The following is a 26592-nucleotide window of genomic DNA, read 5'->3' as shown; positions in this document are numbered from 1 at the left end:
TAAACCAAAAACTTTGTGGCATCGACGTTGACTTTTTCAACTATCGTGGATGTGAAGAGGCGGGGATATTCGGAGATTCCGCGGGTTGAAGAGACACTTGCGAGCTTTCTCTCGCCCGAGTCTGCATCCTTGGTTACGTTAAACCTACTCTCCCCACTAAGCCTTGTAAAATAACGTCATCGCTAGTGAGTAAGGCTTACCAAGCTGCAGGTCAAGCTGGTGCTGCGCTGCACACTATGGCAGTGTTGCAGGTATACCAGGCTGACCTGTTAAAGGACTTGAGTGTGGGTGGTACAATCGACGAGGGAGCATTCGCTGAGCTTCGTCGGGCTACAGATTTGTCTCTCCATGTGACCAAGCAGACGGCTCATGCCATTTGCCGATCGATGTCCGCTTTGGTCAGCACGGAGAGACATTTGTGGCTTAATCTGATGGGCATTAAGGAGAGGAAACATTTGTTCCTTTTAGACTCTCCTATTTCTAAACCATCGGGCCTGTTTGGCGACTCGGTTAATACGGTTGTCAACAGGTTTAAGGAGGTGAAGAAGTCTCACCCTGGTCCTTCAAAAGCCAAGGAGGTTAAGAAGCAGAGCGAGGCGAAGCGTGCTCTCCCTCATAGGGATTGGGGACAGGTTCACCGTGCTCAGCAACCTCCCAGGCCAGACATTAGGACTGTCCTTGATAAGAAGAGGAAGTCCTGACACTCTGGCACCCTTTCTGGTGGGGGTAGTCCCTCACGGGATGATGCGCGCTTGAAAGCTTTTTGCCCCGCCCTGTTACCCTCACAAAACTCCTCCATCCGCGCCACTTTGTATGATTCGGGGGGAGGCGGTTTCCAGCGAGGTATTAGATGTTCTAGTGTTTCCTGCCGTCATTCAGGACATGGAAGATCTAACATCCCCTCAAAAGGAAGTATTAAAATTGATACCACTCTTAGAGAGTCTGGCAGCGTGGAAACTTTTGGCGGGCATTGCAGCATGGGTGCTGAGCACATTACAGATAGGATACACAATCCAATTTATTCGTCATCCTCCACGTTTCAACGGTGTGGTCTCCACTTCCGTGAAGCCAGAGGTGATGCAGGTACTGTCTCAGGAGCAACAAACTCTTCTGGGCAAAGGGTCCATAGAACTTGTTCTTCTTCCAAGGAGAGAGTTGGGCTATTACAGCAGATACCTGGTTCCCAAAAAGGGTGGGGGAAAGCATCCAATCTTGGATCTTCGAGGCTTGGACCTTACAGTCAAAGCTCTCAAGTTCAAGATGTTAACCGTCAAGATGGTCGTGTCGCAAATTCGGTTGGAGACCGTCCCCTGCTAGTTCGCTGATTCAGGGCACCGAGCTAGTGGCTCTAGGTGCACAAGGGAGCGTTTGCCCCTTCCCATTAACGCAATTGGTTCATCACGATTGATCTGAAGGACGCATATTTTCATATAGAAATTTTGCCACAACACAATAAATTCCTGAGGTTCGCTTTCGAGGGCGACGCGTACCATTTTCGGGTTCTTCAATTTGGCTTAGCCTGATCACCCCCCACGTACACAAAATGCATGGATGCAGCACTGGCTCCATTACTACTCCGGGGCATTCGCATTTTGAATTACTCTATGATTGGCTAATACTAGCACAATCGCAGGAGATGGCGCTACAACACAGAGACATCGTGTTAGCTCATCTAGTTTCTCTGGGGTTGAGGCTCAACACCGAGAAAAGTGTTCTCTGTCCAGCCCAGAGAATGACTTATCTCTGGATCGTTTGGGATTCGATCACGATGCGGGCACAAATGTCTCCAGCTGGGATCAAGACCATTCGGCAGACCATGAGCAAGGTCAGGCTAGGCCAGGATCACACTGTTCGTCAGTATCAAAAGGCATTCGGTTTCATGGCTTCAGCATCAATGGTGATTCCTTTGGGGCTGTTGCGCATGAGACCGTTTAAGTTGTGGCTGAAAGCCAGAGGACTTCATCCAACAGCCAATCCTCGAAGGCGAATAAAAGTGACGCACCGCGGGCTTCGTACACTATCTCTTTGGATCAGACCCCCGTTCCTTGCCTAGGGTCCCAATCTAGGGGCACCATGTCATCGCAGATTGCTAACGACAGATGCCTCCCTGATGGGCTGGGGAGCAGTCTTGGATGGCTACCCAGCTCAAGGGGAATGGGAGAGTCATCAGCTCGATTGGCACATCAATTGCCTCAAGCCGACGGCAGTATTTCTGGCTCTGAAATACTTCCTCCATCATTTAACCCTCTTGGCGCCACAGTTGAGTTTACTTGACGAGATGCGGCACTGAATAAAACGGACGATTTTGTCAAATAGGATGTCAAATTTCATGCAACCTCCCCTGCACCACATGGCAGACATGTAATACTTCATCTCTGACTCAAAAAAAAACGTAATGCTTCTATAAAAAATCTTCGAGCTAGAGCGCATTGAATCAGTGCAAACAAAAGCGGATCTAGTGTGAGAGTGAGCCATTTAATAAGAGCAATATTGTCAATGTCAGCGAGTATTGGCATTAGATTATAAATGCCAATAAATTATATTATTATATTATTATAATTATTATTATCTAATGGAATCAATAAAGCTTCAATAAACCCGCAATGAAGTGTTGGCACTTCTATTCGCGGACCCTGATTCTGAAGGGGAATATCTGCATTCGGAAGACGATGCTGAAAGTGAAAGTATAGCCCTACACAAAGCACAAACGGTGAATTGCCCAATGTCAGTGGTGTGAACAATGTTTCCCAGGGTCGGAGTGTTCATCACGAATTTATATGTGCCCCATACATGGAATCAGAGTGCCTGTTGCATGTAGTAAATTGAAAATCCCAACCGCTACATGTATTCGGTTTGTTTCTACCATTTATTAGTAATGATTTACACATTTTGTTTACTACTTACTATTTACCTGAGCATTCAGTATTGTGCAATATAGCACACAGAAGGTGAGGGACATTTTGAGGGGAAAGAAGTGCTGCATTTTATCATTTAAACATGTGACTTTCCATGAAAATTATATAATTCAAGATGACCACCACCATATGACTTCATAATATGCTAATTAGATGGGAAAATGTAATCCCTACATAAACATTGGGTCATCCTTAATATTTTTATAATTGACAGAAAGTCTCTATCCTTTATCGTTTTTAAGCTATATCCTATTGAAATTAAGATGTCAAAATCGAACATTTTAGGAAAAAACCTCTGGCGCCTAAAGGGTTTAAGGTCATGTCCTAGTACGGGTGGACAACACAGCGATAGTCTCTTATATAAATCACCAGGGGGGTCTGCGCTCACGCAATCTGAACAAGATAGCAAGGCAGATTTTTCTTTGGGCCCAAGACAGGCTCCTGTCTCTCAGGGCAGTTTACATTCCAGGGCGTTTGAATGTGGGAGCAGATTAACTGTCCAGACAGGCACTACCGACGGTTGTGAAACAGATTTGGAGAAAATTTTATGAAGCAGAGGTGGACCTCTTTGCCTCCCATCAGACAGTGCAATGTCCCCTCTACTTCTCTCTGAGTCACCCAGCCCCCCTTGGTCTGGATGCGATGGCGCACTCATGGCCCAAAATGCGCCTGTATGTGTTTCCTCCAGTCTCTCTGCTCCCGGGAGTCCTAGCCAGAGTTCGCCAACAAAGATCTTGCCTGTTGCTGATAGCGCCACGTTGGCCGAACAGAATATGGTTCTCGGAGATAATATGTCTCCTCGACAGCTCGCCATGGGCGATTCTGGAGAGGAGGGACCTTCTGTCTCAGGCAGGGGGTACGATATTCCATCCTAGGCCCGACCTGTGGAATCTTCACGTTTGACCCCTGAGGGGTACCAACTGAGGAACACAGGGCTATCGCCGGAGGTTATTGATACCATTCTTAGTGCTAGGGCTCTCTCCACCAGACAGACTTATGCCGGTTAATGGGGTGTCTTTGACAGATGGTGTGTGATGCACAATGTTGATCCAGTCAACTGCCACATTGCTTCAGTTCTGGACTTCATGCAAGAGAAATTGTCAATGGGCACATGTCCTGCTACTCTTAAGGTTTATGTGGCCGCTATTTCGGCTTGCCACACCTTGATTAATGGGATGCCACTCGGAATACACCCTCTGCTCTATCGCTTCCTTCGTGGGACCAGATGGCTGAGGCCTGCACTGAAAACCAGGATGCCTTCTTTGGAAAAGTGATTTTGCATCCTCATCCTGATTACCTGCCTAAGGTTATGTTTTCAGCTGTACATCCGGTCATTCTAGAGGTCTTCTGCCCTCCGCCGTTCACAACGCTGTTCGTTTCCTCTAGTGCTTTAGCAAGGGGTGCCCCCTTTACAACAGGTTTGTGATGCGGCAGGTTGGTCCTCTCCGCACACATTCACAAGATTTTATAGTTTGTATGTCCATGCTACTCCGGGCTCTCATGTCCTTGAGTCAACATCACAAGCTATTGTCTGAGGCCTTCTGATGGTTTGATAGCACACCTGCACAACCTTAGGGATCCAGACATTTTTCAAACATGGCGGCGTGGGTATTCTCATTCCCAGTGCGCAGAGCAGAGCAGCATTGACTGAAGCTTTTGAAAAGGAACATTCCTGGTTACTTAGCTGTAACCTTGTTCCCTGAGAAAGCGGAACGAGAACCCAGAGGCGACAGCGGCAAGGAACCGAAACTCCATCGGTGACAGAATAGAGAAAAAAACCTTGGGAGAAACCAGGCTCAATTGGGGGGCCAGTTCTCCTCTGACCAGACGAAACCAGCAGTTCAGTTCCAGGCTGCAGCAAAGTAAGATTGTGCAGATTAATCATCTGTTTCCTGTGGTCTTGTCCTGATGGTCATCTGAGACAAGGTATTTACAGGGCATCTGTATCTGGGGCTCTAGTTGTCCTGATCTCAACTGTCTTTCAGGAATGTAGAGGTCCTTTCTAGGTGCTGACCCACCATCTGGTCTGGATACGTACTGGACCCGGGTGACTGCAGTGACCCTCTGATCTGGATACAGACTGGATCTGGTGGCTACGGTGACCTCGGAATAAGAGAGAAACAGACTAATATTAGCATAGATGCCATTCTTCTAATGATTTAGCAAGTACATCGTGTGGTCTGGGAAGTGTTCCCGGTTCCAGTTTACCTAATTAATGCAGCCCAAAAATCATTTAACTGATTTGGATATTAAAAGCATATTAGTATGTTATGTGTAAGCCAGGTTAAACAGATGGGTCTTTAATCTAGATTTAAACTGAAAGAGTGTGTCTGCCTCCCGAACAATGTTAGGTAGGTTATTCCAGAGTTTAGGCGCCTAATAGGAAATTGATCTGCCACCCGCAGTTGATTTTGGTATTCTAGGTATTATCAAATTGCCTGAGTTTTGAGAATGTAGCAGACGTAGAGGATTATAATGTAAAAGGAGCTCATTCAAATACTGAGGTGCTAAACCATTCAGGGTTTTATAAGTAATAAGCAATATTTTAAAATCTATACAATGTTTGATAGGGAGCCAGTGCAGCGATGACAGGACCGGGCTAATATGGTCAGACTTCCTGGTTCTAGTAAGAACTCTTGCTGCTGCATTTTGGACTAGCTGTAGTTTGTTTACTAAGCGTGCAGAACAACCACCCAATAAAGCATTACAATATTCTAACCTTGAGGTCAATTCTATCGATGTGTTACACACATTATTCACAGATTGTCACGAATAAGACATTTCACAATGTGCTGAGCAGCGCAGCATCTCTTTCCGATTTCTCAGGGAACAAGGTTACAGCTAAGTATCCGGGAACGTTTCTTAGTGAAAATTGATTCACTGACAAATTTCATCCTAAGTATTGCAACCCCAATGCTTTCAATGGAGCTGGTATTATTTTCATTCTGTTCTGGTTTGTCCAAAACCATGAGTTCAGCTTTACATATATAGTGTAGGAAGCAATGTAAAATATAAACAGTCATGTGCCAACCACAAAATGGATATTCAAATTTGGACTAACAACATAAATCTTTATTGTAAGACATTTTATGAGATGAAAATTCACACTTTAAACCAATGTTTGCCATGTCAGGGTGCATACTAGACAGATGACTCGGACGCAAAGTAGAGAAAAGGAGAATCTTTATTCTCTCCACAAAACACAAAATAACATAAACAATATAACAATATACCTACCTATTCGGAACCATGATAATAGGTCTTCTGCTGATTGGATTAGGCTTTGCCCTGGGTTATCGGAAAATTAAGAAGACGGGAACAGCCGTCCAAAGCCTCACAAGGCTGCCTGTCATGATTGAAGTAGCGGGCAGAGCGGTCAGCATTGAGACTGAGACTATTAACCGCAATATGGATAACATCATGAAGAAGCTCACGGATTTGGAAAAGAAATTGGAGAATTTGGAGACCAATGGACAATGAAAAATCATAGTGACCGTGAAAAGAAATGCGGCTACTAGACCAAACAACTGGTATCTTATCTTCTTTTGGCTTTCTTTACCAGCCTTGGCTGGATGACAAAAATTTCCCAGGCGAGCAGGGCAGCTTGACTTCTCTTGCATTCCTCCACCCTCTCCCACAGACACCTGCTGATTGTTGACTCTATCTAGGACCTGACCAAGGACGTCTCCATGGCAACTTGCTGTGACGCTGTAAAATCTGCGGACTGAGGCATCTAGAGAGAGTCTCAACTCTCCAGGCCTACAAATACACAAACTCTTACACATATACAGATATGCATTCACCCTCCCAACCCCCATCCCCCGCCTTCGCCGCTTTGTTCCACCAGTCTGGCAGGCGGGTTTGTGACTAGCGCTTTCAAGCTGCTGGGACCGGGTGGCTGTTTGCCTGCGCTGGATTACCTCAACCACCCCAAGTTCCGTACCCAGTTGCAAAGTCGTGTGTCTATGGTGTATTGATTATGTGCTTTTTGTGTTGAGGTGTTTTTCCTGTTCTCATACTGTGCTCCCATAAGGAGCATAGTCTGGGTGTTGGTTTTTTTTTCCCTCACTTACCTAATGTTATGCTGTACTTATTTCTTCCTCAAATACCCTGTCTTCCTGTCCTGTCTACCCCACTGTCATATTGTATGTATGTATGTATGGACAGGTTGATGGCTAATTTCGCTGGTACTTGTGACTAGTGACAATAAAGGGCTACTACTACATAATAATAATAATAAAATGCTCTGGCGCACACACAGATCTCCGAGTTGGCCGGCACACTCGCGTTGCCGGATCTCCGAACTACGGATCCTTAGACGGGAAAACAGAAGGTGAGACTGAGACTTGGAACCATACAAAACATGGGCAAAGACAAAACACTCTACTCACGACGACAGACAGAAAAGCAGAGACATCTAACTTATAAGTTATATGAGAGACATATGATATAAGGGAGTGGGGGAACGAGCGACAGGTGGGGAAGAATCAGCTTGTGATCTGCACAACCCCGCCACGATCAGTGCCGATTGCCCAGACCAGGAGCTACCGAACATACAGGACAACACAGACCTCAAGGAAAGCTGAGACGGCACCCTGCACTGTGACATGCCAACTGTATTCTTGGAGGCATTCCAACAGTACACATTTGAGGTTTTTCGTGAGAAGATACATTTAGGTATGTTTTATTAGGAATTTAAAAAATTGCATATTGTTGTACCTTAAAGGGGGGGTGAAATGCTTTTTCATGCATTCTGAGTTTTTTTTACACTGTTAAAGAGTTGGATTCCCATGGACAAAGTTTCAAAAATTAAGTTGTGCGTTTGAAGGAGTATTTCTGTTCCAAAAATACTCCTTCCGGTTTGTCACAAGTTTCGGAAAGTTTTTTTTCGAGTATCGCTCTGTGTGACGTTAGATGGAGCGGAATTTCCTTATATGGGTCCTGAGGCACTTCTGCCGGAAGAGCGCGCGCTCCCGTATAGCAGAGCACTGAGAGCACAACAGACTTCACTGATCAGAGCGAGAGCGTCGCGGAATGTCACAAAAGAAGTGTGTTTTTGGTTGCCAGGGCAAGACAACCCTGCACAGATTACCAAAAGAGAAACAGCATTAAGGGACCAGTGGATGGAGTTTATTTTTACAGAGCATCAATGGAGTTGTGCAAGTGTTTGTGTTTGTTCCCTGCATTTCGAAGATGCTTGTTTTACAAACAAAGCCCAGTTTGACGCCCGGATTTGCACATTGTTTATTTCTTAAGGATAATGCAGTCCCAACGAAAAAGGGTCACGATCGTGTGTTGGAACCGCAGGCGGTGAGTAAAACTGCTTCAAATATCTCTGTGTTGTTAACTTAGCTATCGGCGTGTAAGCACATCAAGTAAACAACATGCGATGTTGTCATCAAACTGCACGAGTAAAACTGCTTCAAATATCTCTTGTGTTGTTAACTTAGCTATCGGCGTGTAAGCACATCAAGTAAACAACATGCGATGTTGTCATCAAACTGCACTTTCCACATGTACAGCTTAAAAAAAAAAAAAAAAAAAGACGACAAAGTGGAACTTAGTCATTTTCCAAAACCGCTAAGCAAATATATACAGTTTCAGTACATACCACATAGAGACGTTGCTGCTGATGCTGCTCTTGTTAAATTTCAGCCTCTGGATCTGATTCTGGATCATAAATATACACTGAATCTGACTGTTAGCCATGGTTTGTTTTGGTTGTTTTTTTTCCTCAGCTTCCAAATGCTCTCAACGCAAAAGCCTACTGGCGCTCGTGATTCTTTAGCTCCGCCCACACGTCACGCCTCTAGCCGGTCGTGTTTTTCCGGGAAAAATCGGAACAGACTATCTTTCTCTTGTGAATATAATAAAACCAAAGACTTTTTGGAGTTATGAAGGATGCAGTACTACTCTATAGGTACTCAAGATTAACAGGATATTGAGTGAAAACGAGCATTTCACCCCCCCTTTAAGGAACAGGGTCAGAAAACTCTTAATTCCAATAAAACTCACTGCGCCGGTTCGATCAAGTGTAGCCTAATAGAATGCCTTCTCAATAGTCCACATGTCGACAAAATTCAATCACTTGATCTTTAATCGTTTCACTTGACTTCGCATGATCTCTTTTCAGTACATATCAGCTTAAAGAAAGAAAATGGCATGGTTGGAAACCAAGAAGTCTTTCTAAACACTTAGCCCCAAAATATTACTTGACTCTTTCAAAAAAAATGTACATTTAATTCAGTGTTTCTTTCTGTTGTTTTTTAAACCAACTTTTGAGTAAAAACTTTTTATAAACCAGATAAATGTTTTTCACTTATGTAAGGCAGTAAAACTAATAATAAAAAAGTGGGGTTATTTTTTTCTTTTTTCCTCCTTTTCACATCTAAAACACTTGAGTGGAGACAGATGACCGGACAAACCGGTGTCACGAGACTATTCAAATATTTATCAAAGTTGTAAATAAAGCAACAATTAAAAAAATGTATGTTTCATTTAGTGTTATTTGTGAAATGTATTAGGAATTTCATAGGGAAAAGTGATTCACCCCCAAATTTAGTTCAGTGATATGAATGTTTAGGGATAAGGGTATATTTAGGGTGATATGACATATGAAAACCAATTGTTTTCAGTGTAAGTGTGTAAAGGTCATGTTTCAAAGTTCATTTTCCTCTCTGAATTCATTTTAGTATAAAACAGAAATTCCTGTCATATAGACAAACAAAGTGGTATCCACACACACACACATACACAAACAAAAACCTGTTTGGACATGCATGACATGTATGACTTTCACGTTTTAATGTAAAGCACACAAGCAGTGACTGATACTGAACAAGCCAGTTTTGTGTACATTAGTAAAACAAGTATAACAGAAGTTTGAACTTCACTAGAATGATTTGCACATCCTTGTCTCCCAACAATAAATACTGTTCATTTTTGTGGACAGACATAACCTCTGCTATAATTAAACAAAAATAAATTAAAAATTGCAATTGCAAAAGCCTGACAGTATCTGGCAAAAAAATAAATAAAATAAAATAAAAAGAAGAAGAAGGCATATGGCCAAGTGGCACTGAAACTATGGTTAGCTTTATGAATTATCCAATAAACATTCTGAGACACAAGGAGCATGAATGCTCTAACACGTGTGCTCTCTTTCACATCAACATTTCCAACATAGCACTTTCTTCTAAAATTTGATTTACTTGCAACTTCTAAGTAAATAGTAGATTTATAACTGTAAATGTGTACACTTTTTAGGAAAGACCTGTTTTTCATAGTAAAATAGACTTTACATCTGACAACTGTGAATTTATTTCTTGTTATTGTGCCAGTGTACACTGAAACATGTGGTGCAGAAACAAATTTCTAGTGAATTTCACAAATAATTAAACAATTAAATGCATATTTTGAAGCAAAAAGTACTTCAGTAGTTGGTTTTAATCACAGTATTTTTTTTTTTACAGTGTAATAAAAAAATCTCAGAACCCCCAAAATCTCTTTAAACTGTACTTTACACATGTCTTAATAGCCACTTAAAGCAGCAACATTCACAAGCACAAAATTAACATTAAATGAAAAAATAAAAATAGAAAAAATGCATGAGAACTTAAATACTCAAAATTAATGACTCAGTTTTTTAATCTTCATCTATTTGTATCTGTGTGCAAATAATCTGCTAATTTTGAACAAAAATATATGGGTCAAATATCCCCTAAAACAAATAAATAAAGGAGTTCATAATTTCCCATATTTAATGTTTAAAGGCTATAGGGGTTTTCTGATTTTATATAAATCTTTAGCTTTTTTCCCCCCATAGTGTTTAACTTTGAGAAATTGCATGAAAACCAACAGGAGGATTAAAGCTCCATTTCACAGAAAATAACTAATGTATGCCTGTAGAATAAACACGATATTATGATTATAGTCATAACCCACCATAATAGTGTTTTTAATAATAATAATTCCCTTTAATCAGATTTTTACCAGTTAAAATGCAATTACAGAATATTAAATTGAAACAGTTCTTGCATGCTTCTCTTCATCACATTGTAACAATACATATTTAACCAGTACAGGAGCTGTATTACAGAAACTTCAAATAAATTAAATATATACATACACACACACACACACACACACACACACACACACGCACACACACACACACACACACACTCACACACACAATCACACATACATACAAGTATATAGACAAGTACATACATAGAAATAATCAGAATCACACCTTACACTTCATCACTTCATAAATGGAATCAAGTATTATACCAAAGTGAAGGTAATGGAAAACAAACTATCCTTGATTTCACTAATATGAGGATGATTCCTTACTTCCGTTTTTAACATCCTTACATAATTTACTAAATTGTGAGGAGACAGTATAAGATTAAATATAAATACATAATGATTGGTGATAAGTAAATGAATATTGCATTTGAAAGAACATGTAAATATATAAAGATCAAGCAGGGTTTCTCAACCCTCTCCTATAGTACCACCAAGTTAGATTCAATGTCATGTGATTATAGCGACCCAAACTGACTGTTAGTGTTATTTTGTAAAGAAATAGGAAATAGGAACTGGAATCTAGAAATTGGCCCTGTCAATGTTCTCCTGGTGCACCGGCATCAAGCTCTTTTTCTTCAGCATCAGTATGTACTCGGCAAATTCACGAACTGCTCCGTTTCCGGCGGGTCTCTGACACATATATTTGGCTGCGATGAGATCCGCCACGGGTGCGTCAGACGGGACGCCGTTCAGTCCCACCTGAGACAGGATCTCTCTGTCTTCAGACTCTGAACCTGTGAGGGACAATAACACATGCTGCTCACCACAAATTCTGATCATTTTACAGGCTCCAGTGGTTCCTGGTTTCTTTACCAAACAAACCTGCTACCTTATAGCATTATTAATAATAATAAAAAATAAAATAAAAAAGAGATCCAATTTATTTTCACTTTTAAGTGAAAAGCACAGTCAAAATACTAGGCAGAGTTAATTTAATATATATATATATATATATATATATATATATATATATGTTATAATGAATTGTTCATAAATCATTATAAATCTCAGGAGCAAGACTAATATGGATGGTTTAGATAAAAAAAAACATATAGAAACAAATATTTTTAATATTTTTAATTAACATAATGCTTGTTATATTTTCATATATTTGCTTGAAGTAGATAGATAAATAAATGTTTTCCCCAATGAAAATAACGTTTTGTATTTTTAACATAAAAAAAAAAAATTAATCCACAACTTTTTGTATTTTCAGTATTTTTTTATCAAAAGGAGCATGCATTCTTTACATTTGATGTATATTATGCTTTATTTTGATACTTTTTATTTTATTCATTTAGACAAATTTACTTTGGATTAATACTTTTCAAATAAATAATTAGAAATGTCAAATAAGTAGTGCAACAGATAAAATAATCACTTAAATATTTGAAAACTCATAAAATTTGGAGACATTTGTTTAACTGAACTTGAACTTGAAGATTCAGAAGAGGATTTTTTTTTTTTTTTTTCATATTTGTTGTACACATCTTTATATATACAGGTTGTCGTAACAGGGCAAAATGTCACTAAATATGTTTGGGTGGGAGAAAATCACATTTTAAACCTGACACGAATTGAAATGCAGTAGACAAACCAAGCTAGGTGTATTTTTTTTATATATATAATCATATTGACATGACATACTCACCCATGAAGGCCACTTCATCCCAACACACTTTCTTCTCCATCATCAGCATCTCCATCTCAAACCCATTCTGATGCTCTACAAATTGAAGTCCACAGCCAATCAACTGGGCAACCTTCTCCAGGAGACCCCTGGACAGCGGCTCATTGATGTTGGATATGAGGATCACCTAAACACACAGAAGAACAAAAGTTAAGAATAATCTAATTAAAAAAATTTAAAAAATTGTTCTCTCAGAAATTCAAATTTGCAGAAATTTGTATACTCCCTCAGGCCAACCGAGATGTAGATGAGTTTATTTATTGATGTGAAAAGATTTGGAAAAATTCAGCATTACATCACTTGCTCACAAATGGATCCTCAGCAGTGAATGGGTGCCGTGAGAATGAGAGTCCAAGTTTCTTACAAACATGCAGCTTTTCACTTCACTAGACGTTAATTGATGGACTGGAGTGGTGTGGATTACTTGTGGATTATTGTGATGTTTTTATCAGCTGTTTGGATTCTCATTCTGATGACACCCATTCTTTGCAGATGATCCATTGGTGAGCAAGTGATAAGTTTCTCCAAATCTGTTTCCATGAAGAAACAAACTCGTCTACATCTTGGATGGCCAGAGGGTGAGCACATTTTCAGCTATTTTTTGTTTTGTTGGTGAAATGTTACTGAAAATGGTTATAGGTGTTGCTAGTTATACTCTACCATATCACATTATGTTTACCAGCCCACACAACTGTACCTCTATATTGTCTCTCTGCAGCATCTGTATGCCTGCCACGTCTCGAGCATTGATGGCCACATGGTCCTCGCCTGAAACCGATGTGAATATTTGTCCGTTCGTCAAACAGCCAGACACTTTACACAGAAACAGCCTGACCGCCGCTTTCTCCTCTCGGCCAAAGTAGCCAAACCTGCAGGAAAGGGCAGCATTTCTATCTTCATTGATGCTTTCTGTCTGGACACAGAGTTTGTCTTAACAGCTCACCTCAGAACTCTCTGCTCAGCGACAGGCCAGTCGATGTCCACATCGATATCAACGCTGTACTCAGGCAGCATTTCATAGTAGGCCATCTTCTCCAACTAACACACAGAGAACAGATCAAAATATCTGACGAGGTTTCACACACAGGTCATTCTTACAAACAAAAAAAAAGTTGAATTTAGTTCAGGTAATTTATCTCCATTAAAAGCTGATGGCACATTGTTAAAAATATAGTTCTTTATTGGCATTGATGGTTCCAGAAAGAAACTTTAACATCAGTGGAATCTTTCCATTCCACAAACAGTTATTCATAGTGGAAAAAGTTCTCTAGACTTTTAAAATGGTTCTTTTAGAAACTGTTCACTGAAAGGTTTTTTCAGGATGTGTCTGCAGGATCATTAGACAATCACAGGAAGGCGTGTTTGATTAGGGTTGGAGCTAAACTCTGCAGGAAAGTGGATGCCGGTCGCCCGATTTGAGGATCATTGATCTACGCCATCAACTTGTATTTTTAAGAGGGTATTTATTCATATCTTGACATTTGATTTTTGTTCTTTACTCTAATTTGTTACACATATTACGAACTGATCATGACAAAAGTGATTGTTAAGATGATCTAAGATGGTGTCAAAATGATCTCAAAATTCAGTTTCTTTTATTTTATTTTATTGTTGTGGTGCCTCTGAACTTTTACTTTGGTAGTGCTCAACGACTTTTTATATTTTAAAAACTTGTCAGAGGACTTGATAGTTTTCACCTTTATTTCACATGAGAACTCAAGGTACAGGTTTGTCATCATATTTTCACAATGCCCCACCTGTTTAAGCCCGTTTTCCAAAGCCTTTCTTGTACTAAAATAGAAAGAGCCGTTTTCGTAGAGTTCTCCATGCCAATCTTGTCGTCGAGGCCTGCGTGCCACGTCAAGGTTCGGAGATGTCGGATTCGAACCATCTAATTACAGTGATCAAGAAGAATTGTGTGTCAAAAATGTCAAATGGAATTACTGGCCAAGTAACAAAATAAACATTTCATACAAAGCAAAACATTTTCAACTTTTCCTTATGAGATGTTTTTTATACCTTTCTTATCCACCTCTTCCCAGCGAAACTGGTGTCTGCGAACCACCGAAAACACATAGTCACAGCCCTGTTCAGTGATCATCTGCAGGGCTTCTCTGATGTGATGAGGATGAAGACATGGAGACGTGGCCTGAATATGACAGACGATGTCCACCTCTAAAAAACCGCCAGAACATAAAGATCCAAGACATTAAAATTTAGACCTTTCTGGGCCCTTCTCACATGTTGGCATTTTAAAAGGATGAATTTTTTATTTTATTGTTTGTAATTGCGTCATATTATTGTTCTCCCTCTTTAAGTTACACAAATGTATACTATTTATTTCATACATTTCAACATTATATTAACATCATTATTATTATTTGAGTGTGTGTGTGTGCGTGCGTGCGTGCGTGCGTGTGTGTATGTTGTAAGTAAAACAAAGATTATTGGAGTATCTTTTTATAAAATCAAAGCAAAATGTATTGGTCTACTTAAAAATGTCATATTTAATTCAATATGCTACTAGCCATTTCTGTGTTATCATTTGTAAAATTTACTAGCAACTTCTTAAAATATTGAAAATTATATATTTATATGGACCATTCCAGTTCTTATAAGTACATGAATTGCAAATGTAAAATTTGACTGTACATTGTAAGGTTACATGTTTTTACTACAGAATCATATTCATATTTGTAAATAATAGGCTACGTATTATTAAACATTCCACAATTTTTATTGTAAAATAATTGTAAAATAATATTATGTATTTTCACAATTTCAGTTATAATAAGATTTAAGTTTGGCCTGTTAATAAAACTTCGCACATTGTAAAGTAACCTCATCTATATGTCAGCAATTTAATTTTCCTGTGTTTGTGAGGTATAAAAACGACTCGAGGTGTGTCTCACCGGGTCTCACTCGGATGAACTCCTGGATGGTCTCCAGTGAACTGGACGAATCTTTGGACACTTCAGGACTGCGCCGATGAACTTTTGCGCCCCAGACTCTTGCGACGCGCTCGATCTCATCATGATCCGTGGAAACCCACACGCTGCCAAACATAACATCACTGATTTGACTTTCTTTCTTTCTTGTTGAAAACCATTTACTGTATAGCGTAGTTTACTTACAAAAAGTCGAAATAATCTAATATAAAATTTAAACACTTTTATAATCTTAATTTAAAAGAATAAATCAGATTTAATTTAAAATAAGTTTACGTTTCTGTCCTTTCATTAACATTTCACTTATTTTCTTTTATAAAACTCAAAGTAGTGAACAACGAACTCATATTAAATCCATCATAATAAAGGGGGAAAAATGAGTTGCCTGTCAACGACTTCTGAATCCAAGGCAGCTCTCAGAACCCAGGCGATGAGAGGAACACCGGCCAGATTCTTGATGTTCTTCAGAGGGATTCCTTTACTGCCACCGCGGGCCAGAATCAGAGCCGCCCGGTGAGGCTTTCGGGCGGACGGGTCACAGACACCTGAGATCACCTCGTCGATCATGTTACTCTCCATCGCCGCGGAAATAACACAAACACTGCTCTTTATACGGACTGGACACTTCTATATGAGAATAAATTCTTTAATTGATAAGATTATTAATTTGAGAGATGAAATGCTGAAGTTTAATCAAACAAAGGCTTTATACGGGTCTCTCTGAATCGTAAATAAACGTCCTGAAATCTCCTCAGAATCACCAGCAAACGCTGCGCTACTTCATGTGTCTCGTATCACTCTGCGATCTCTGAGACCAGAAACGCAATGACAACGTGTCCTGAATTAAAACAGTCACTGAGAGTCAACATACAGGTCTTGGTAGATGTCCAGCTCCAGAAAAAGCGAGAGAAAAAAAAAACTCTGAATAGGAGGAGGAAGAACAAACCTGTATTAGTGACACAACGAGCGGAATGAGCGAGACCAGAAAAGAAGACAAGCTGCTTTTGTGAGCTATTTTTCTTAGCGGAAACTTTGTCATAGCGAAATAATTCTGGCTTATAATAGAAATGGAAATTCTTGAACTTTAATACAAAATGTAAAAAATATTTTTAAAAGCTTGAATGTGTTTTATGTTTTGTATCGAATTTGACGCGTCAGGCTTTTATGGCTCATTGTTACTTCTCCCTAATTGCGTGGCGCCCAGGGGTTGTGTAACGTATGAACCATTTAATAAATAAAGTATTATTTAAGATGCTTAATAAATAAATAAATATAACAAAACACCCAATAATGCAATAACAGTGAATCAAATACAGTAATATAAAAATACTATTGTAAACGAAGTTGCTTCAGTCCAGTAAGTGTTCACCTTGAAATATTAGGCCTACTGATGTTATCCTTACATTTTCTTCACAAGAATACTTCTGGAATTACAATAAATAGGTATAAACTCGTAGGCCTATAAAAAAGTATAAACTATCGATCAGATGAAAGAATATTGACCATTTTGATAATTTAGAGGGCTTAGAAATTAATTGTATTTTGTATATGTAGGTATGAATATCAACACCTTTACTACAAATACCACTAAAAAAGCTACTAAAATGCATCCTTTAGGGGTAAATAAGGTATAAATGTATACCTTTTGAAAGAACACTGTTCCAGTGACTGTATCTGTCTATTAAACAAAAGAAGGAAAGTCTTTGAGATTAGATATTATAATTTACAGTATATTACACTCACTCACCACAAGAGAGCAGCAGTGTAACATGATTATCTAATTTTACATGAAATTTAATTTATGGCTGGCATGTTCAAAACCTCTACAAATTCCCCTAGAAGATGCATGCACAGGTAATAATAGAAATGTTTAATGATGAATCTCGTCGTAGATTTTTGCTCAATTTTTGTCCATTGTATAAATCTTCTTAAAGGAAGGGTTTGAGATCTGTGCTGTTGCAGACGGAAAAGACAATCTTTTGGGTCAGAGGCCATCTTCAGAGAACTTCAGGAATTATCAGTTTTTTTTTTTTGTTATCCTTCGGACTCTATTAACAAGTGTTTGCTGTCCATTCCCTCTCCCTCTCCCTCTCCAAAACCTTCTTTTGAAAAAAACAATCAGCTCTTTAGATAGCAGTGAACGATTTATTTAGAGAAAACTTATTTAGAGCAATCTGTCCACAGAACATTTAATTTCTGTGCCCCAGACCTATGAAAAGCATATTTCCATGTCTAAAATTAGAAATCACTAAACCCTTTTCTCAAATACTGTCAATTTGAAAAAGAGAGAGAAAGAGAGAGAGAGAGAGAGAGAGAGAGAGAGAGAGAGAGAGAGAGAGAGGTGGAAGTTGTGTGTATGTTCGTTTCTCTTTTTTAGAGTGAGTTTACTGAAAAAACCCAATTTTATCCTCTCGTTGCTGGAAAATATAATGTAGTGATTCGGTATTTAAATTGTATTAAATAAAAGTCGTGGGGCAGCGATGACTTTATTTTCTCCTGGTTGTATCAGCTGCTAGATTTCTGATATGTGGGTGTGTAAGCTTGTTTATGTGGTTAATGAGGACACAAATTTGTATAATGACATTGTTATAACACAAGTATTACAATGAGGAGGTGATTTATGAGGACATTTTCAGTGTCCTCGTAATTCAAAAGGCTTATAAATCATTCAGAATGAGTTTTTTTTTAAATCCAAAAATGCATACATTTTCCTGTGAGGGTTATGTGTAGGGTTGGGGTAGGGCAATAGAAAATACAGTTCATACAGAATAAAAACCATTACGCCTATGGAGGCCTAAGTGTTTTCTGTTTTCTTAGCGGAAACTTTACGATAGTGAAATAATTCTGGCGTATAAAAGTAGTGGACATTTTTAAAACTTTAATACAAAAGCTTGAATGTGTGTTTTATGTTTTGTATAGAATATGACACGTCAGGCTTTTATGGCTCATTTTTCTTCCTAATCGCGTGGCGTCTAGGGGTTGTGGGAGGTATGAAAAATTAAATAAATAAATAATTATTATTTAAGATGTTTTGCTCTGTTTAGGAGATGTGATGTGTGAGATTAAAAAGCAGACCGAAGCAAAAACTGAATTTGAACTTGCTTTAAGGATGAAAAAAAAATAAAAAAACCAAAACACCCAATAATGCAATAACAGTGAATCAAATACAGTAATATAAATATACTACTAAATTGCTTCATTCCAGTAAGTGTTCATCTTGAAATATTACTGATGCTATTCTTAACTTTACTTTACAAGAATACTTCTGGAATTACAATAAAAATAGGTCATTTTAATCATTTAGAGGGCTTAGAATATAACTGTACCTTTTCAAAAGGTACTACTATGTAGCGTATAAGTAGGAACATCAACACTTTTAGTACAAAAATATCACTAAAAAAAGCCACTAAAATCCATCCTTTATTGGCAAATAAGGTATAAATGTATCCCTTTTGAAAGAACACTGTTCCAGTGACTGTATCTGTCTATTAAACAAAAGAAGTAAAGAGTGTTTGAGATGAGATATTATGATTTACAGTATATTATACTCACTCACCACAAGAGAGCAGCAGTGTAACATGATTAATTAAATTTTACATGAAATTATATTTTTGGCTGGCATGTTCAATCAGCAGGAAATAGGAACTGGAATCTAGAAACTGGGCCTGTCAAAGTACTCTGCAAATTCACGAACTGCTCAGTTTCCGGCGGGTCTCTGACACATGTATTTGGCCGCGATGAGATCCGCCACGGGTGCGTCAGACGGGACGCCGTTCAGTCCCACCTGAGACAGGATCTATCGGTCTTCAAACTCAGAACCTGTGATCATCTGCAGGGCTTCTCTGATGTGATGAGGATGAAGACATGGAGACATGGCCTGAATATGACAGACGATGTCCACCTCTAAAACACCGCCAGAACTTAAAGAGCAAAGACATTAAAATGTAGAACTTTCTGGGCACTTACTGTTATTGTCTCACATGTTACTATTTTAAAATGATGAAGAGAACTGAAAAAAGAGATATTTGTAATTGCTTTATTCTTGTTCTCCCTCTTTAAGTTAGACATATTTATACTATTTACTTACAAAAACTTCTCAACATACGCTGTAAAAACTTTTGTGTCTTTTGTGAATATATATATATATACTAGTGCTGGGCAACAATTATATTTTTGTAATCGTGGTTAGTCGCATTATTGTCTGCAATTAATCGCAATTACATTAGTGCAAAACATTTGGTTTGCAAACACTTACAGCAGTGTTCATTTTACATAGCAGCATTTATAACTTTATAAAATTAATATAATAAAAATAAATATATATAAAAAGCTATTTGTCACTACCAGGACATTAACATTTTTATTAAAAAATATTTTATATTTCGTTATAGAAAAACAAGTTATGCGCAGTTTCCAAAACTTGATCATAACATTATAACAGAAACCTTCCTATTAGAGACCTGCATTTTAACTTCTTAAAATATTTACAGTTATATATATTTCGATGGACAATTACAAATCTTAGAGTATTTTAAAAACGTGTTTTTTTGTTTGTTTGTTTTTTACTCAAGAATGTTATTTATTTTCTGTTCAATTGACAAACATTATATGGTTTGTCTGTGTTAGTAAAATAATATGTATTATTATATATTGGCATATATAATAATATGCATTATTATATTATTGGCAGCTTGGGAAGACAGCACTCGGGGTGGGAAGGGTTGGCAGCCCAAACCACATTCTCTGAGAGGAGGAACCCTTGTTGAAGCTACAGATCAACCCATGGAAACATACCCCCAGGGGAACCCGAGAGGGGGGGAAAATGAGAACCCCAATCTGACAGATCCAAGGTTATCGACTTATGGCAATGGAGGAATGACAATGACCGCAGTATGCAGGTGCGGGAAAACCTGCAAAAACAGCCATGGCCTAAAGATCCACCAGGCCAGGATGAAGTGTTTGGAGAACGAACATGTGTCACAGCGCACAGATGCTACGTCTGATGAGACGCAGGAGGAGCCGAGCCAGGAAGCACCCCATAGTGCTCAGAGCCTCCGTGTGCCACCAACCGTCCCCCAAAGTCTTCTGCCCCAGGCAAAGGTGCGAATCAAGTTGCCACAGGCCTGTAAGATGGCAGTCTGGAGGAAGTTCGACGAAGACATCGACAAGGTGCTTGAAGCAACAGAAAAGGGAGATGTGGATCGAAGGCTGCAGGCAATGACGACCATCATCTCCAGCCTAGCTCAGGAGAGGTTCGGTGTCGAGGAGAAGCGATCGACTCCAACCACCTACTCCATGAACCACAGGGCAGCGAAAATCCACAAAATCCGGCAGGAGTTGAAGTCCCTTAAGAAGCAGCACAAGGAAGCCAGTGAGGAGCAACGCCCCTTGCTACTCAGGCGACTCTGGAAAATCATTCGAGTCGTTTGGAGAAGAGGAAAGGTGGCACAGCAGTGGAGATTTGCTGAGGGAGTCTAGATCCCCAAGGAAAAAGATTCCAAGAAGATCAATCAATTTAGAATAATCTCATTGCTGAGCGTGGAAGGAAAGATCTTCTTCAGTATAGTAGCCAGGCGTCTGACCAACTTCCTCTTAGCTAACAACTACATAGACACATCTGTGCAAAAGGGAGGAATTGCTGGTGTCCCAGGCTGCTTAGAACACACTGGAGTGGTAACTCAGCTCATCCGGGAAGCTCGGGAACATAAGGGAGACCTTACGGTACTGTGGTTAGACCTAGCCAATGCATATGGCTCTATCCCCCACAAGCTGGTCCAGACCACCATGACCAAGCACCATGTGCCACATCACATTGCAGATCTGATCTTGGACTATTACAACCATTTCAGGATGTGGTTCTCTGCAGGAGGTGTGACATCAGATTGGCACAAACTGGAGGTGGGAATAATCACAGGCTGCACCATCTCAGTGATCCTATTTGCGGTGGCGATGAATATGATTGTCAAATCGGCTGAGCCTGAGTGTCGAGGGCCCCAAAGCAGAGGAGGGGTCCGCCAACTGCCAATTAGAGCATTTATGGATGACTTGACAGTTACCAGAGAGTCAGTGCCAGGAGGAAGGTGGATACTCCAAGGACTGGAAAAGCTCATCCGGTGGGCACGGATGGAGTTCAAACCAACCAAGTCCCGTTCGCTAGTGTTGAAGAAGGGCAAGGTCACGGGGAAGTTCCATTTCAGCATCCAATGGGCAAAGATACCATCACTGTCCGAACAGCCAGTGAAAAGCTTAGGCAAGGTTTTTGACAGCAGCCTCAGAGACTCCGCTTCAGTCCAGTCAACCTGCCAGGAGCTGGGCAGCTGGTTAAGAGCAATAGACCGTTCTGGCCTCCCCGGCAAGTTTAAAGCATGGATTTACCAACATGGTGTCCTGCCAAGAATACTCTGGCCGCTACTTGTGTATGAGGTTCCCATTTCTACGGTGGAGACCTTGGAAAGAAAGGTCAGCAGTTGTCTCAGGAGATGGTTAGGGTTGCCCAGGAGCCTCAGCAACATTGCCCTTTATGGAAACATCACAATGCTCCGGTTGCCTCTGAAATCCTTGGAAGAGGAGTTTAAAGTGACTCGGGCACGCGAGGTGGTGATGTATAGAGACTCCAATGACCCAAAGGTGGCCCAGGCAGGAGTGCTGGTGAGGACAGGGAGAAAGTGGAGTGCCCAAGCCGCTGTGCTGGATGCACGGGCACTTCTGAGGCACAAAGAGCTTGTGGGAGTGGTGGCCCAAGGCAGAGCAGGCTTGGGGATGTTCCCAACACCTCCTCAACATAAAGAATTGAAGGGGAAGGAGAAACGCAGCCGAATACAGGAAGAGGTCAGAGCTGCTGTGGAGGAAGGAAGGATGAGTAGAACAGCTGGAATGGGGCAACAGGGGGCCTGGACAAGGTGGGAGCAGGCCATGCACCGCAAGGTGACCTGGACGGAGCTCTGGCAAAGCGAGCCACACTGCATAGCCTTCCTGATTCGGGCAGTGTACGACGTCCTGCCTAGCCCAGCAAACCTATGTACGTGGGGAAAAGCAGACACACCAACTTGCCACTGGAGCACATTCTGAGTTCCTGCCCAACAGCGCTCGGCCAGGGTCGGTACACTTGGCGTCACAACCAGGTGCTGAAATCTATTGCAGACACCATCAACAAAGAGATCAGCAAAGGCGGCCGGGGGAGCAACACCATTTGCTCAATCGCATTTGTTAGGGCAGGAGAACAGCCACAAGCAGGGAGGAAGGCACCAGCAGGGATCCTGGCATCAGCCAAGGACTGGAAACTCTCTGTGGATTTGGAGAAGCAGCTGAAATTCCCCCAGCACATTGTTAGCACAACTATGAGGCCAGATATCATTCTAGTCTCAGAGAGCACCAAGAGCATAATCATCATGGAGCTGACTGTGCCATGGGAGGACCGCTTGGGAGAAGCCCACGAAAGAAAGATGACCAAATATGAACACCTGGTCACAGACTGCCGAGCATAGGGCTGGAAGGCGAGATGCATGCCTATCGAGGTTGGCTGCAGAGGATTTGTGGGGCGCTCCCTTCACAAAGCCTTTACTGTGCTGGGCATTTCAGGAACAACAAGGAGCAGGGCCATTAAGAACATCACCGACGCAGCCGAGAAAGCCTCGAGATGGCTCTGGATCCGCAGAGGAGCACCATGGGGGCAAGCGACTGCTACCTGAACACAAGTCGCGGTCTGATCAGCCGCGGCTGGGTCGCCTGGGCGAGGGTGTCTGATGTTGAAAGACCCGAAACATCCGAGGACCTCAGGTAACATCACTGATGATGTGTTCAGGTGCATCTGAAGATGTGTTTCAAGAACTATCTGTTCTGGCAAGGCCAGTGACGCCCAGGAATAGACTGGTTGACAACCAGGAAGAGGCTGGTGACTACTGGAGAGACAGTTGGCAGCTTGGGAAGACAGCACTCGGGGTGGGAAGGGTTGGCAGCCCAAACCACATTCTCTGAGAGGAGGAACCCTTGTTGAAGCTACAGATCAACCCATGGAAACATACCCCAAGGGGAACCCGAGAGGGGGAGAGAATGAGAACCCCAATCTGACAGATCCAAGGTTATCGACTTATGGCAATGGAGGAACGACAATGACCGCAGTATGCAGGTGCGGGAAAACCTGCAAAAACAGCCATGGCCTAAAGATCGACCAAGCCAGGATGAAGTGTTTGGAGAACGAACATGTGTCACAGCGCACAGATGCTACGTCTGATGAGACGCAGGAGGAGCCGAGCCAGGAAGCACCCCATAGTGCTCAGAGCCTCCGTGTGCCACATGGTGTCCTGTTCATGGAGTAGGTGGCTGGGTCGCCTGAGATTCTTGATGTTCTTCAGAGGGATTCCTTTACTGCCACCGCGGGCCAGAATCAGAGCCGCCCGGTGAGGCTGTCGGGCAGACGGGTCACAGACACCTGAGATCACCTCGTCGATCATGTTACTCTCCATCGCCGCGGAAATAACACAAGCACTGGTCTTTATACGGACTGGACACTTCTATATGAGAATAAATTCCTTAATTGATTAGATTAATAATTTGAGAGATGAAATGCTGAAGTTTAATCAAACAAAGGCTTTATACGGGTCTCTCTGAATCGTAAATAATGTCCTGAAATCTATATTACACTGTGTCTCGTATCACTCTACGATCTCTGAGACATTCATCTAAACTCGAGAAACGCAATGACAATGTGTGCTGAATTACAACAGTCACTGAGAGTGAGCAAACAGCTCTTGATAGATGTCCAAAAGCTACTATCCAATTAACGCGAGAGAATAAAACTCTCAATAGGAAGAGGAAGAGCACCTGTGTTTTCTGTTTTCTTAGCGAAAACATTACGATAATTAAACAATTCTGGCGTATAGTAGAAATGAAAATTCTTGAACTCTGATACGAAATGTAAAAATCTTTTAAAAAGCTTGAATATGTGTTTTATGTTTTGTATCGAATTTGACGCGTTAGGCTTTTATGGCTCTGTTACTTCTCCCTAATCGCGTGGCGTCTAGGGTTGTGTAACATATGAAACATTTAATAAATAAAGTATTATTTAAGATGCTTTTCTGTTAAGGAGATGTGATGCGTGAGATTAAGAAGCAAGCAGAAGCAAAAACTGAATTTGAACTTGCTTTTAGGAGTGAAAAAATATATATATATAACAAAACACCCAATAATGCAATAACAGTGAATCAAATACAGTAATATAAAAATACTATTGTAAACGAAGTTGCTTCAGTCCAGTAAGTGTTCACCTTGAAATATTACTGATGTTATCCTTACAAGAATACTTCTGGAATTACAATAATTTGTATAAGCTCGTAGACCTCTAAAAAAAAGTATAAACTATCAATCAGATGAAATAATATTGACAATTTTGATAATTTAGAGGGCTTAAAAATTAATTTTATTTTATTTTATTAATTGTATTGTATTATATATATATATATATATATATATATATATATATATATATATATATATATATGTATGAATATCAACACCTTTAGTACAAATACCACTAAAAACGCTACTAAAATGCATCCTTTAAGGGCGAATAAGGTATAAATGTATACCTATTGAAAGGACATTGTCCCAGTGACTGTATTAAACAAAAGAAGGAAAGAGTGTTTGATATTAGATATTATAATTTACAGTATATTACACTCACCCACCACAAGAGAGCAGCAGTGTAACATGATTATCTAATTTTACATTAAATTGAATTTATGGCTGGCATGTTCAAAACATCTACAAATTCCCCTAGAAGATGCATGCACAGGTAATAATAGAAAAGTTTAATGTTGAATCTCATCATAGATTTTTGCTCATTTTTTGTCCATTGTATAAATCTAACAGGTTTTAGGAAAATATTATTTTCCCCTTCAAATTTTAATCTCAAAACCCAGAGAGTTTTAATTCTACAAGTTTAGGGTTTTCATGAAATAAAGGAGGCGGTTCAAAGACGGACCAGAGCTGATGTGTTTGATCTCTTCAATTAAAGGAAGAGTTTGAGATCTGTGCTGTAGCAGACGGAAAAGTCAATCTTTTGGGTCAGAGGCCATCTTCAGCGAACATCAGGAATTATCAGTTTTTTTGTTATCCTTCGGACTCTATTAAAACAAGTGTTTGCTGTCCATTCCCTCTCCCTCTCCAAAACCTTCTTTTGAAAAAACCAATCAGCTCTTTATAGCAGCGAGCAATTTATTTAGAGAAAACTTATTTAGATCCATCTGTCCACAGAACATTTGATTTCTGTGCCCCAGACCTATGAAAAGCAATGTATTAGCTGCCAAGACAAGAGAATCAGTGGCTTTTAAGAAGTATGTGAATCTCCTTAGGGCTACAGATTTAGGCCCAATCCCAATTCTACCCCTAGCCCTTCCCCTTCACAGGAAGTATAGGGGTGTCTCGATTCTCTTTTGGTGGAGGGGTTGGGGTAGGGGAAGGGCCAGACAGTCCTTTAAATGAAGATCCCAAAACATAGTTTCATGTCTGATCAGGGCGATAACCACCATGGACATTGATGGGGGCTAGTCCACCCAAAAATTTGAAATCACTAAACCCTTTTCTCAAATACTGTCAATTTGAAAAAGAGAGAGAAAGAGAGAGAGAGAGAGAGAGAGAGAGAGAGGTGGAAGTTGTGTGTATGTTCGTTTCTCTTTTTTAGAGTGAGTTTACTGAAAAAACCCAATTTTATCCTCTCGTTGCTGGAAAATATAATGTAGTGATTCGTTATTTAAACTGTATTAAATAAAAGTCGTGGGGCAGCGATGACTTTATTTTCTCCTGGTTCTATCAGCTGCTAGATTTCCGATATGTGGGTGTGTGAGCTTGTTTATGTGGTTAATGAGGACACAAATTTGTATAATGACATTGTTATGACACAGGTATTACAATGAGGAGGTGATTTATGAGGACATTTTCAGTGTCCCCG

General features: G+C 40.3%; 1 protein-coding gene across 2 annotated transcripts; it reads right to left on the bottom strand.

The window, feature by feature from the left end:
- Positions 1 to 10868: 10868 nt before the first annotated feature.
- Positions 10869 to 24098, bottom strand: LOC113066552 (N-acylneuraminate cytidylyltransferase B-like). Of its 2 annotated transcripts, XM_026238443.1 has the most exons (9): positions 23990 to 24098; positions 16033 to 16106; positions 15612 to 15754; positions 14719 to 14874; positions 14457 to 14590; positions 13643 to 13737; positions 13397 to 13568; positions 12661 to 12826; positions 10869 to 11743 (listed from the first exon to the last, which is right to left on the bottom strand). In XM_026238443.1, exons 1-9 carry the CDS (start codon positions 24095 to 24097, stop codon positions 11529 to 11531), a joined length of 1263 nt encoding a protein of 420 aa, XP_026094228.1. In that variant the 5' UTR covers position 24098; the 3' UTR covers positions 10869 to 11528. The 2 variants fall into 2 exon arrangements, with proteins under 2 accessions (XP_026094228.1, XP_026094227.1); XM_026238442.1 differs by lacking the exon at positions 23990 to 24098 and having other exon boundaries at positions 16033 to 16582.
- Between the last annotated feature and the right edge of the window lie 2494 nt (positions 24099 to 26592).

This window comes from Carassius auratus, chromosome 50 (assembly GCF_003368295.1).
Source record: "Carassius auratus strain Wakin chromosome 50, ASM336829v1, whole genome shotgun sequence".
In the NCBI taxonomy this organism is placed as follows: Eukaryota; Metazoa; Chordata; class Actinopteri; order Cypriniformes; family Cyprinidae; genus Carassius; species Carassius auratus.
Note: the sequence above shows the minus strand (reverse complement) of the source record. Positions and strands in the feature narration are given on the sequence as shown.